We start from the raw sequence: 14,271 nt of genomic DNA on the forward strand, positions 1-14,271 counted from the left end.
GTATTTCCATTGTATGCTTCTTTATGCTTCTACATTTTGGATACATAATACTAATAATAATCTTTATTTATATAGCACATTTCATACAGACTAAGTAGTTCAAGGTGCTGTACATTTGAAAAAGATAAAAATAGATAAGATAAAAAAAATAGTAACAATAACATGTTTGGGATCAACCACTTTCAAGTGAAGTACTTTGATGAGGACAATGAGGAGGTAAGGGAGTGTTTAAATGTGACTAAGTACATTGTATGTACAATTTACATTTATTTAGTATTTCCATTGTATGCTTCTTTATACTTCTACATTTTGAAAAGCCATAATAATAATAATCTTTATTTATATAGCACATTTCATACAGACTAAGTAGCTCAAAGTGCTGTACATTTGAAAAAGATAAAAATAGATAAGATAAATAAATAAAAACAGAATAACATGTTTGTACAGAGCAACAACTAGTACACTCTCAGTTTACATTGAGGTGGAAACTGAAATATTGACTAATGTGCACTGTCCCTGATTTATGTCTAAATTCAGCTAGTTTATATATGTCTTGGTATCTTAATCCGCAATAAAATAATACATCAAAAGAGTTAGCTAATGAGCTAATTATAAAATAAATAAACAGCCTAAAGTTATCAATTCAATGCTTCAGCAAGAACCACAGTACAACACAATACAAAAATATACTATACAATACAGTATAATTTGAAAAAATCATTACAAAAGTAGCAGATATACTGTATATAATAACAATGCAGAGATGAAGTAGTATGATTTCTAATGATTGTATGTTTGGTTTGCTTTAAGCTGTCTTTTAAGTTTATGTTTAAAGGTTAGATAATTAGTGCTCTTTCTTAATTCAATAAAAAGACTATTCCAGTATTGGTTGGCTCTACTTTTACTTTTGCTCTTAGTATATTTGGATGCTACTACTATTGTACCTTTACGCAAGGAAATAATTTATAATTTGACCTTTTAACAGAGTATTTCCACACTTTTTTTTTACTTCAGTAAAGGATATGAATACTTATTCTACCACTGGTTTTGACAAAATGATAAGGATGTTTTGGTCCGGTGTAAGTTCATTGACTCATTCTGTTTTCATTCACTTTTTTATTTCAGATCTGTATAAACAGTCAAGGTGAGAAAAAATACTTTTCTGTTTGATTATTTTGATTTTCAGATTGTAATACTAGATAGAGGTAAATGTTACTGCAGCATTAAAATGACACTATGCAAAACATATCAACATCAATAATGGTCACTAAGCAACTTACTGTCGATTTGCTTTCATTTCAGATGAATATGAAGAAGCCATCAAGGTAATTGGACACTGCTGGATTTCTGAGGAATAGTGAAGACAAGCACATAACAATTTCATTTCACAAGTGCAGAGATCATGAAGAATATGGGAAACTTTAAACTTTAGTAGTGAGATTAGAATTCAGTCAACCTTCAATTCATAAATTAGATAAGAAAGAAAATACTTTCTAAGCAGAGGACAACATATAACATCATATAGACAGAATGCACCTTGGGATATACTTAAAACATCAGCACAGTACATATATGTACTTGTTCCGGTGTAGCAGCATTCACATTTTTGTGTCCGTGTCCTGTTGGTATGTGTCTGATGCCTGTTTTTCCCACACAGAGCGCAGAGAAGCAGGGGAACCAGTTGCACATGAACGTGTACAAGATGAAAGGTCAGGCCTGTGGAGGCCCTCCGAAGACGGAGGTGAAGGAGCTGAAGGGAGACCTGAGGCCTGCTCCTCCTTATCCATCGAGGGTCAAGACGGTGGATAAGGGCACACAGGTCACCCCGGAGCGAGAAGCTGTAAGGAACCAAGCAGATTCTCCTCCTCTTCCTCCGCTCTATTCTTCTTCTTCTTATTTCCTGTCATGCATGTTGAGATTTTGGCATTGAAGAGCCACAGTAAATCTACATTCTGCTACTACTTTGAATGTATTAGCTCCTGTGGTGTAACTTCTGGAATGATTATTTATAATATTAATATTAATATAAAAAAAATCAAAACTACTTATTTTCTGATTTTAGGAATTAAACATTGCTGTTTAGTTTTTCAAATATATTTTTTGGGACATATAGTCGCATTCTAATTGAGAGAAGGCAGACATCTCTACAAAACTAGGCAACTTTCACCAAAACAACCTGGATTGATTAATAGAGGTAGCAGGAAAATATTAATTTATTTATTTGGGGGTGTCTCTTTTAAGTCTGATAACAGTCTGTCCTTGTCTAAATATTTATATGGCAATATAGGAATTTTTCCATGATTTTTGGGGTCAGTTTGTGTGTTATTATTCAAAGTTAATTGAGCATGTGTTTGATGCCAGCCTGACATATTTTGATACAGGTCACAGTAAAGGACAACAAGGGGAACAAGCCAGAAGATGAGCCACCTCCCATGTGGTTTAGATCCTACATGGAGAAGGTAAGACTTCAATTAGTTTTTTAGTTTGATGCACAATTAATATAATTGTCTCTGACTACAAAGTCATATTTGGCTACTACTTACATAAACTCTTGTTTTCACAGTTCAAAGATGAGGTGGTTAAAGAGGTGGTGGAGAGGATGTGCAGTGACTTCTCTGGCCAGTGTTGCACCCACAAGTCACCTGACGTGCCCCTTGAGGCCAGCGTGGCGAGTGGGGCGAGTGGCGGTCCTATAGGGCCGAGGCCGGGCCCCTCCACCTCGGCTGGGTCCCTCGGCTACACCCCCAACTGCAGCAGCTGCCACAAACTCACCTCTGAAGGGGCGTACAAGTGCAGGTAGGTAACGTGTTATAAATCAATAGGAAGTAATCTGAAGGAAATGGGGGGCTTATAAAGGTCCGGTTCTGAAGAATGAAGCCAATGCGGAAGCCATAGAGTGTATATAAGAAGTGGACGTTGTCATCGTGATGTCAATCTGAATGGAGCATAATTTACTAAATGAACATCATGCTGTATTGAAGAAGACTTGAAACTAGAGATTGAGACCATAAACTCATGTTTACAATGTTTACTGAGGGAATAAATCAAGAGAGAAGTAGAGTCATTTTCTCATAGACTTCTATACAACCAGAGGAGTCGCCCCCTGATGGACATTAGAGAGAATGCAAGTTTTAAAACACTTCCACATTGGCTTCTCTTGGCAGAACCCCAGGTTGCTACATGGCAGACAACATTAAACGTGCATTCTCTCTACTGACCAGCAGGGGGCGACTCCTCTGGATGCATAGAAGTCTATGAGAAAATGACTCTACTTCTCTCTTGATTTATTCCCTCAGTAAACATTGTAAACATGACTTTATGGTCTTTATAGGGTATGTTTTAGGGCTCTACCGGAGCCGTATACAGCGTCTCTACCGAGGCGTCTCTCCTCCGCCCTCCAAATATGGTCACTTTTGTTTACTGGTTGCAATATGAAGATGTTGATGGCCAAAATGCCGAATTCCAGGCTTCAAAACCGCAGTCCACAATCCAATGGGTGACGTCACGAAGTCTATGATAAGAAACAATTTGACCTTTGTCCCCTTTATGAGTATGTTCTTTGTCTATGACATGCTTTTTCCTGCATTTCTTGTGTTCTTTGAGCAGCTTTGTTAGCATCCATATAAACGTCTTTATGTTGTCGTGTTCCCTCCCAGTGTGTGTCCGTCCTGCATCCTGTGTGAGATGTGCAGACACAGCCATGACCCCAGCCACAACCTCGTGAGAACCAAGACACCTCTCTCCATCCCTGAGCATGGAATGTCGGGAGAGTTGAGGTAAACCCCCCTCCCCCCTCCCACAAGGCCGAGGATCAATCTTCCCACTTCTTGAAACTATAAGACATTTGTACTTGCAGCAGTGCTAGCCGCTTTTTTTTTTTTTTTTTTTTTTTGCTATCACTTCTTCTGCATAAAATGAAGAAAAGCATAAATAGGAATAGACGCAAGGCAGGACTGCAATCTGTTTTAGCAGCTAGATTACTGTAATAATGAATCATGAGTGTGTATGTGTTTTGTTCTTGAGAAAATAAACATTTGATAGTCAACAAATAGGTGTTCCTGATGACATTTCAAACCAGGTTCCCAAGGCGAGGAGACAGGACAGTGCGAAAGGCCGAGCGACAGCGCCTCAAAGCTGAAAGGAGGCAGCTCAGAGATGAAGTGAAGGAAATCAAGAAGAAACTGAGACTGGAGAAGAGGGGGCTCCAGTGGAGCGGGCCCTCTACCTCAGGCAGAGCCAACCTGACAAACATGGCGTCCGCCTCCACGCAGGCCCCGGCCCTGCCCCCCCTGCCGCCTCAGAAACAGCCTCAGGTCCAGCCCCAGCCCAAGGTCCCATCCCCAACCCGGTCCCCGATCCCCAGGCCTCCAGTCCAGAGTAAGCGCCACCTCGGAAGGGCGTCCGACAGTGCTGGGTACCTCGATAACCCAGCATGGATGCAATAAAGTCCTTTTTTTTTTTTTCCAAGAAAGAGAAATCAAAAATATGCCATCTTTGTAATCTAGTCTGTATGAGTGTGTCGCTGGCTGCTCTGGGGTGGTGGAAAAATGTTGGAACTACCTCAATGTGAAAACTGCTGCTGCTGCTTCATAGATTTTCTAAGAAACAAAAATTGCTTTTGAGCTGCAAACAAACTTAAAAAAAAAAAAAAAAAAAAAAAAAAAAAAAAAAAAAAATCTGGGGTCCTGCTTTTTTTGATTCGTAGAGAACAAAACAGATGGGTGTGATAAGAAACCAGGGCTATTTTCAACAATGCTCTGTACACTTGAAACTAGGGGTCCTGGGGTCTCGCACACGTCATTGGTTCCCACTATGGCCGCCTTGTTTCTGGATGAAAATCTGCCGGACGGCACCCGTCTGGAGCCTGGAACCAAGTTCATCAAATACTGGAAGATGAGGAACTCGGGGACTATCAGCTGGACCTCAGAGACTAAGGTACCCCTCCCACCCGCCGAGAGGACAGCTCCACTCTCTCTTTGCCCCCCCCTCTCCCCTCTATTGCTTCACTTCCACTTTGAGTCCCCACTCAGCTCATTGCCTCCTTCTTATCCTCTAACACCAGCTAAGATTTCTTACCCAGCCTAATACAACTAATGCCCTTTCTGTCTGAGATGTTTTATTATTTGAATTCAGTTAAATCCGTGTTATTGTTTAAGTTTTTAAGTCTTTGTCATTGTTCCAATGTGTGTGCGTGTGTGTGTATTTTTGTGTGTGTGTCCCTCACATGAGCGATTATTATCTTCCTGCCAAGTGACTTTGGCTGCATGCTCTTTGTCTTTGTGCTTTTTTTTCGCATGTGTATTCCTATTTTGTTTTTGTGTGTGTGTGTACGTGCACCCAGCTAGTGTTCATGTGGGGAAACCTCGGCCTGGCGTCAGAGGAGAGGAGGGAGGTGCCGGTCCCGTTGCTGCTGCCGGGACAAGTGGGCGTGGTCAGTGTGGCCTTTGTCGCCCCCGTGATGGAGGGGACGTACACCTCCCACTGGCGGCTGGCGCACTGCGGCTGTCAGTTCGGCCCGCGCGTCTGGTGCAGCATCGTGGTCGACCCCGGCGACGGCCGCGGCACACTGGGGCATCAGAGCAAACGAGCGGCAAGTCTGATATCCAATGACTAGATTACAGATTTAGTTTTGATACAGCAATAACTAAGTAGATTCCCTCAAGTGCTCTACACAAGTACTACTTTGAGGTACCTGTACTTCACTTGATTTCATGCTACTTTATACTTCCACTCCACTACATTTCAGAGGGAAATATTGTGCTTTTTACACCACGACAAGTCATGGGATTCGATTTTTCCATAAAAAAACATTGAATAATCTTATAAAATACAACAAATTGTTGGATTAAACTATTTAACCATCAACCTGCCAACACACAAGGCAAGAGTCCAAGTATCAGACTGGCTGCAAACGTCAAAATGTAAATCCACTCAATTATCCTTGCTTAATTAAGTAAGTACTTGAGTACAAATATGAGGTAACTGCTTCTTTACCTGAGTACTTCCTTTCCTGGAACTTTATACTTTTACACGACTGCAATTCAGAGGGAAATATTGTACTTTGTACTCCACTACATTTTACATTTACAAACGAATACATTTAACATTCATACATTTAAAAAAAAAAAAAAACATTGGATAAAAAATTGTTCTATTTAACTCAATGGTTAAATAGAACAATTATTTTTTACAGAGAAACATTGACAGTTGCAGAAAGCAGTGTTGGATGTGTTCTTCACATTTTTGTAGCCAAAGCTAATTTAGGTAGGGAGGTTTTTTAAAGATACTTACAAATTCATTGTTTTGTCGGAGCTGCTGGTCAAGTTTCAGAGGAGTTGTGTGAAGAATGATTTTCCCTCTCAGATGGTTTCATTTAAATAACAGTTTGAGCGCGAAAGAGGTTAAATTATCCAATATTAAACAAAAAAAGGTAAGAAAAGTAAAAAAAAAACATATTGGTGTAGCAGAAGCTTTTTTCTTCTCTCATTTATTTACTTTTTACTTTTGTTACTTTAATTCCCTTTTTGCTGATAATGATTCAGTAATTTTTCCTAAGTAGGATTTAGAATGCAGGACTTCAAACTTGTAACAGAGTATTTTTACATTTTTGTTTCAAATATTTTTAATGAAAGTATTTTTGCAAAACTTTTGGCAGTTTTTGGAAAAAGGGAACAACTTAATTTTAACATTATTTACTGAATAAAAAATAAAAAAATGACAAAGAATAAAGAAAACACAAAATGGAGAATAGTCCATATTATTTACATGGTATTGATACTTTAATTTAAGGAAATAATCTTGAGTTCTTTTTCCATCACAAAAGCCTTTTCATGATATTTTTGGGGGTCTAAATTATTTAAAATATAAAGTTCAACATGAATATGGCAGTATAAAACAGATCATGTTTTATACTGCCTTTATTACTGTCATCATGGTTCTAGAGTAATAAAGGAAACATTTAATGTAAACTTGGATGTTTGTGATTAGCATTTAAAGAAATCCTGTAATCCTTAAAGGGACACCGTCCTCGTGTGTTACTCTTGAAAACGTATCGGTGGAGCTCCTCTTTGAGTGCACACTGCAGTGATACTCATTATGGCATTCTTGTGTGTGCTTCAGAAGGAGGAGGTGAAGGAGAAGGAGGTAAGGTCCCAGGACAGCGGCCCTGTACTGCCCGTAGACCTGAACCACGAGGACTACTACTTCCCCTCGGTCGACCTGCTGACTGCACAGGTGCACACTCAGAAACATCTGTCATTCAGTTACCTGCCACATGTAGCTTCAGCCAATACTCCAGGAAAACAAACTGCAGATTGATCAGCGATCAGTAGAACAGCGTTCATACTCCCGGCATGTCTTCTGTTCTTTTAGGATCTTCTGTCGTTTGAGTTGCTGGATATAAATATTGTGCAGGAGTTGGAGAAGGTTCCTAACAACACTCCTGAGGGTAAGTAATAAATGATGCATAAACATTTCTCTAGTTTTTACATTTTTTTTTATGTATAACTGTGTCGTTTGTCTACTTGCATTGCAGATTTGACTCCCTGCATATCCCCTCTGCCCCATGATGCACCAGGGTTGGAGAAGGCCATCATTGCACAGATGAAAGAAGACGCAGAGGTCACGGGGGTCAGAAAGCTTTTCGGTAAGACCGGTTGAGAGTTCAGTGTGAAGCTTAGCAGCGTGGATGTGAAGTGAGCTGGTGCTGAAGATGCAATTTAAGTGAGAAAAAAAAATAGCTGAGGCAAAGATGTATGGAAGTAGGTCGTGGATTATTTAAACAGAAACGTCTTTAAGCCTATTAATATTGAGTGAACTCTCACTGGAGATGGGGTTTTTTTTTTTTTAAATGTTGAATTAAATTTTAAAGAGGAATCCCACCAATTTTTATTTTTTATTTTAGGCTAGCTAGGCTTTTGAGACAAGCATCAAGGCAACACCCAAATATTGAACTGTCAGTGGTTGAGTTGCATTGTGGGTAATGTAGGAGCCAGAATATTGACAGGAAAGAAGAACATGTGGTGTAAAAGATGCTGGTTCTGCTGCATCAATTTTCATCCTTTATTTTAGTCCGTCAGTGTAAATCAGTGGATTTTTCTTTTCATATTTTGTCCAGGAGTCAAACTGAGGCAGGAGAGGGAGCTTCTGGAGCCGGTGACCCAGGAGGAGGACCGGGAGGAGGAGATCAGCGGAGCCCAGTTCCTCTGTGAGACGGTCATCCGCTCCCTCACCTTAGAGGAGGCCCCCGATCACAGACCCCCTCGCAGAGCCCAGCACAGCAGCCACAAACCACAGGGTGAGGAGACGCTGTCTTATAACACACTGTCTCTTAAACCGTTACATTAGTGCAGCTCGACGTATGATGAAGTACTCAGACTTTGTTTTTTTCTTTTAATTCCAGTTGTCTCCCGAGGCACCAGCTTCTGCTTCGAGAGAGTCGTCGAGGCCGAGAAGACGGAGACGGTGCAAGAAGAAAGTGAGGAGATCTGCGCCGTTAGACTTGAAACCTCAGCTCTGCCTCTCAACCAGATCACCCAGGAAGAGGAGACGAGACCAGGTTAGAGGACCACTTCCAGGATTCCATTTCTTTCTCCAATGCAGCCCCTGATTCTCTCAATCTTTTCTCAATTTGTCTTTTTTTTCTGTTATCTTTTCTCTTGAATACGTTGACACATATTTTAAAAAACATGAGTTGATTTACCTTATCTTAAAAAATGTATGGTTACATTCAGTGTGCAAATTATGGAGGGAGGTCTGGGGGGGTCCAACTTGAAATTTTTTCCCCTTTGGACAAATTAGATCCATTAGCTTTCGTGAGAACCTTGATCGGGGTAGACAGGATGCTGGTTATAGTTTTGTCATAACTTTTGTTGTAAAAAGTTAATTGCAGCTTCACCAATTGCTTCACGCAATTTTAAGATGCTTATTTTTGGTGTTTTTCCCCCACTTCAGTTCTTCTGCTGGAACCAGCGGAGGAAAACCTGCATATCAGTTCACATCATGATATCGAGGATGAAGAGGTCCTGGTCCTGGAGGACATGCAGAACATGAGGGATAATCAGGAGGAGAAAGAGGAGGGTGGAACCAAAGGAGAAGACTGGGAGGAGGTGAGGTTTTCCCTTCATATACTAACACTTTGAGCAATGATTCTTAAAACGGAAGATGTAAGAGAAGATGGTTAATTCTGATAAACGATAAGATTGTTGGTGAAGTCGTTCTCCTGTAGTGAAGTCCACCATCTTCTCCTCCTGTGTCTCAGGTCAGCAGCCAGACCTCCTCTGTCTCCTCCTGCGACGATTACATCATTGTCCTCCCAGACTGCTTCGACACCAGCCGTCCTCTGGGTGAGTCCATGTACAGCTCCGCCATGTCGCAGCCTGACGCTGATGCAGCCGACGATGTGACACCAGCCGACCCGGACGTAGAGCCGGAGGAGGAGGAAGAAGAAGAAGAGGAGGAGGAGGAGGAAGAGGAGGAGGAGGAAGAAGAAGAAGAAGACGAAGAAGAAGAAGAGGAGGAAGAGGAGGAGGAGTCCGACTCCGAGGTAGCACCGCTGAGAGAGAGGCAGCAGGAAGTCGTCGACACTGAAGATTCCCTTGTGAACACGTGGCCTCCGGCTGTCCCGCCGAGCCACAGCAGCGTGAACCAGATGCTGTGTGCCTCCCAGACGCTGGACGCCGTGACGCTCACACCTGAGGTGGTGCCGCCGCCGCCGGTGCTGCCTGACCTCGTGGCACCCCCACCGACCCTCTACTCACCCAGGTGAGATCCGTCAACCGGTCCATGTGCAGCTCAGAAACCTGTTTCCAAATATATATTATTGATGTATTTAAACAGGAATTCTTTTAGATTTCATGTTCCTGTGCTTTAAACTGTTTCGTCATTAAATTGTCACGTATACACAAGAGAAATGTGGCAAAAAGTTGGATGAGCATCCATATGGAGACCCAGTTTTAGTATTTTGTTAGTTGTTTTTTTGGAAAATAATTTCTTTTTGCGAACTGCTTGAAATTGATGATTTTGCTAACAGGAAGTGAAGAATTAAATGTCGGAATATATATAGGTAAAATCAAAAATATCATGCATTTCCACCTGTATTTGCATTATTTTCATAAAAGTAATGACATTTTAATTAAAACCCTTGTATTTTTGGATTTCCTGGATCTCCCTGCCACTTCAAAAGATTTTAATTATGATTATTTACCGTGTGTGTTCAGGTCTGAGGCACTGTACCTGGCCGAGGACCCCAGTCCTCCAGCATGTGATCCATATGAGCCACACCAACCGAGAGTCCACCTAAATGGTGAGTTTTACTATTTGAATCACATGATGGAAGCAAAGTATCATCAGTACATACTGGCACAAATCGCAAATAGGACGTTCACCATTCCTGCACTCAGAAGCAGTAATAACATGAGGTCTTTACTAATGTTATTTAGGTGTTTTATAAATGAGACAAGTACTTTTTCACTTCAGTGTTGCCTCACAGAAAGGAAACACATTTTCCCCTTTGTAGAAAGACAGGAAGTGAGATAACACGCAGGCTTTCAGGATTCATTGCTTCAGCAATACTATGTCTCTGTGTTATTTCCTTTTTTTTTACTCTCGCTCTGCAGTATCATCTGGTCTGTCTAGATCAGCAGGCTCAGCTTCCAGTGCCTTTGAGACATATAACCCCAGACCCAGCAACGCTTTGCAGCCAAGGTGCATAACAACAACACGTAACATGTTTTGTCTTTTGTGTTTCATTATCTTTTTACGTAACAACCAGATCTAATAACTTCTAACAAAGATTCTGTATCATCCGTGACAATAATAATATCTGTGTGCTTCTTGTTTTTGAAGAAGTCTAACTGGAACACGTTGTTCTCTGCCAGATTGTTATGTAACCCATAATAACCACATCCCTGTCTTTATACAAGGGGCCAAGGAGGCATCACAGAGGGACTCGTCAAAGGGGCCCTTTCTGTGGCAGCGTCCGCTTATAAAGCTCTCTTCACTGGACCAAACTGCTCAATACAGGTAAATCACACTGAAAACTCTATCTACGAGCCAACATGTAGCAAAAAGAATATATTAGTTGTAGAAGCTAGTAGGGCTGGACCATATGACGATTTATATCATCAAAACAATATAAAAATGTATATTATATATATTAACTATATTGTTTTTTCATGTTTTAGGCAATGCGTTTATACATTTAGTTTATCTCTATATTTCTCTAAATTTTAATCTTAAGTTATGCTAATACTTTTCATTTGTCAAGTATTTAATTCACACAGTAATATACAATAATAGACTTTCACCCAGCAGTAATTTGTAATATTTAGTTTCTGGGTGATGAGTTCCCCCTCCGAAAGAATTTCTAAAAATGGGAGTAACGTGTGAGATGTCACATTTCCAGGATCTCATGATCTTATGGATTTTTTTTGTGATAATTGCTTCTCAACATTTTCTAAATTAAATCAGCGTTTCCCCGAAAATATGCTTTAATTTTGCAGCAATTTCGAGTTATTTTTGGGGTAAATTCTGATAATATTTAAAGCTGGAAAATCTGTATTTTTATATAACCAATAAATAAAAAAATGTATGTGTTATGGGAAAGATGGTTGCTTGTAGTGACAAGCCCACAGAGGATTATCTCCTGACTCTTTAGTTCCACTTTGTAGCGTCTTTCAGCTAATTGATTTTATTTTACAAACAACTTTATTCATATCACATATCCAGCAGCTGTTTCCAGCAAAACAAACAGCAGACAGATACAGTTACAGACTAGCTGGTGAACATAGTGAAGCATTTAGCAGAAGAACTCAAAGAATCGGATATTTCTCTCTCATCATAACAGCTTTATAAGGTGATAATAATCAGCGCTGTGTTTGCATGTTTTTTTTTTTCAGCCTTCCAACAGTGACTCAGCTAAAATAAAAAAAATGGCAGCCGTTAAAAGAGCCTGTTGATAATCAGAAGGATGAATCAAATATGGTGCTTCCTTTTCCTGCTGTAAAGAGCTGCCAACTAGTTCCTTTAAGCAAATAAAAAAACTGTTGAATAAGCAAAACTTAGCTTTAATGCTGGAGGGGGAAAAATGTATTTTCCACTGAAGTTACTAGGAGGTTTGAGGCTAAGTTTATGTAAATTTCTTGTTAATTTTACGTGGAAATGCGTGATTAAACTGGCACGTATTATTCCAGTTTGACGGCATTTCTGGAGTTGTAAACATTGTGAGCTGCAGGATTGAATCCATCCCACGAGTAGCAACAATGACAGACAAACACACACCCACGATATCATCTCACCCTCTCCTCTCCTCTCCGCTCTGTTTCCTCCCCCCTTCCAGCGAGGCATCGACCCGGCCACCAGGCAGGACCCGTCCCTGATGGCGATGCTTCTAGAGATGGGCTTCAGAGACCAGCGTCTCAACCAGCAGCTGCTGAGGAAGCACGGCTACAGCCTTCTGCACACCGTCAACGAGCTGGTGCAGATGGCGGAGGACGGCCAGAACAAAGCCGCCAACACTCGGCACTAAAAAAAGGATTTGAACATAATGTAAAGAGAATATCTAGATTAGAAAAACCTGCGTATCTCTCACCCTTTTCAAGTATTTAGCTTTATTTTGACTTATGTAAAGAAGAGATAAATCATGATTGGGGCAATTGATTGATTTTACCAAAGGGTGGTTACTTGATTTGGACCAAGAGTAACAGTAATAAGACAGAGATGTCGCTAAACGTGGAACAAAAAATGAAAAAAACGTATAGCTCAAACAGAGAAATGATTGGATGAATGGCTTCTCCTGCCTTTGCCTTTTTAATTTAGCTTCGACATTTTGACAAATAACCATATACACACTTGTAAGTTATTACGACATGTTTACCCGGGGGCCACAGAGCCCTTTGCGTTGGTCAAAGGTAATCACAACAGGACTAAAAGTGTGTTTTTTCAGCTCTTCATCTTAGTGTTCGTATGGCTGTTGTAGCTGCTTCCCCCTCTGCGCTGGAAAAAAAGAATTCCTTTGACAGGGCTTGGCTAGATTCCTTCTCACAAATAGAGCAATGAAATATTAATATTGTTGAATGTCATTAAAAGAAATAGAAACGTTCTGAAGCTGCGTGGGTGTTCTGGAGGGTGTTAAGGGTCAGCTGTGCAGTAGTGAGGAACCACAAATATTTAAGACTTTTCTCGATTATATATTGTAGTGAAATCTGCCTAAACAATGCAATCTTTTTTCTGTATCAGAGTACTGTTATTTTAGACGTTGACATGTGGAATGTATAACAAAAAAAACTGTCCGAGCGGATCGCAGCTTTTTCGGACTCGGGGGATGTTTTTCTACTGCTTTTTAGGGAGACACCTGCATGACAGGTAGAAGGCTTTAGAGATGAGTCGTGTCCTCGTGGTCTTAGCACAGTCACGGTAGAAAAATGTCTGCTTGGCGTCATAGTTCAACCTCCCCTCCCCCCTCTCTGCCTGCATCTACACGCCTCCTTATCCAACCGAAACAGTCATTTAACACTAATCCAAGCCGAGATCTCACTAACTACACATTCCTCACTCTCATAGTGAAACCAAGTTTGTTCTATTTTCAATACATTGCCTTTATGATCATTAGTTTACCAAAATATACATGTGGTGATTTGACATTTGTGGTGTGAGTGTGCAGATCTAAGTTAATGTCTAGTTATTTTAATTGAATTATTTCTCCTGTGTGTGTGTGTTGGTGTGGTTGAGGATTATTTGTAACCATATTTTCTTCTGTTGATTGTTCATCCTTTTAAGGAGTCATGCTCTAGAGAATAATTCTGAATATATCTTACTATGCTTGTCAAATTATTCCTCTGTCACAGAGTGTATACATTCAATTCCCTTCTACTGTCAATCCGCCAATAAACTATTTGCACATCTCTCTTGTCTCTTTTCTGTTAATGACAAATGCTTAAATGTAGGTCATTGCTACACTTTACTCACTATAATATGTACTACTTTAACTGGATGGTGTCAAAAGGACAGAGGTTGCATGTGTTAGAGTACTGATTATACTGCAATTTCGACAGAATGAGGTTGGGTTTAATATATTTAAAATAGCACTTTGTACGTCAAAGCTGCTTTACTAACAGGAAACTGCCCCGAACTGTGGTAGAAGAAGTACTCAGACCAGTTACTAAAGTAAAAGTAGGAATACCATGAGGTAAAATACTTAATTACAAAGGCCCTCAATTAAAAATTTTACTTAAGGATAAGTATTATCAGCAAAATGTACTCATTATGCAGAAA

The 14,271-nt window shown here is 40.2% G+C and overlaps 1 protein-coding gene across 1 annotated transcript in view; it reads left to right on the forward strand.

Moving 5' to 3' along the window:
• nbr1a (NBR1 autophagy cargo receptor a) overlaps positions 1 to 13,896 on the forward strand; it is a 15,846-nt gene extending 1,950 nt beyond the window's left edge. The window contains 21 exon segments of the mRNA XM_054598912.1: positions 1,126 to 1,144; positions 1,303 to 1,325; positions 1,658 to 1,840; positions 2,382 to 2,459; positions 2,564 to 2,796; positions 3,657 to 3,776; positions 4,079 to 4,281; positions 4,284 to 4,377; positions 4,776 to 4,935; positions 5,342 to 5,590; positions 7,120 to 7,233; positions 7,372 to 7,447; positions 7,535 to 7,645; positions 8,117 to 8,296; positions 8,402 to 8,557; positions 8,953 to 9,107; positions 9,260 to 9,762; positions 10,218 to 10,303; positions 10,617 to 10,704; positions 10,923 to 11,022; positions 12,338 to 13,896. Coding sequence (XP_054454887.1) covers positions 1,126 to 1,144; positions 1,303 to 1,325; positions 1,658 to 1,840; positions 2,382 to 2,459; positions 2,564 to 2,796; positions 3,657 to 3,776; positions 4,079 to 4,281; positions 4,284 to 4,377; positions 4,776 to 4,935; positions 5,342 to 5,590; positions 7,120 to 7,233; positions 7,372 to 7,447; positions 7,535 to 7,645; positions 8,117 to 8,296; positions 8,402 to 8,557; positions 8,953 to 9,107; positions 9,260 to 9,762; positions 10,218 to 10,303; positions 10,617 to 10,704; positions 10,923 to 11,022; positions 12,338 to 12,526 — 3,120 coding nt within the window. The 3' untranslated portion in view covers positions 12,527 to 13,896.
• Positions 13,897 to 14,271: the final 375 nt, after the last annotated feature.

The sequence above is a fragment of the Anoplopoma fimbria genome, chromosome 5, assembly GCF_027596085.1.
Source record: "Anoplopoma fimbria isolate UVic2021 breed Golden Eagle Sablefish chromosome 5, Afim_UVic_2022, whole genome shotgun sequence".
NCBI lineage: Eukaryota > Metazoa > Chordata > Actinopteri > Perciformes > Anoplopomatidae > Anoplopoma > Anoplopoma fimbria.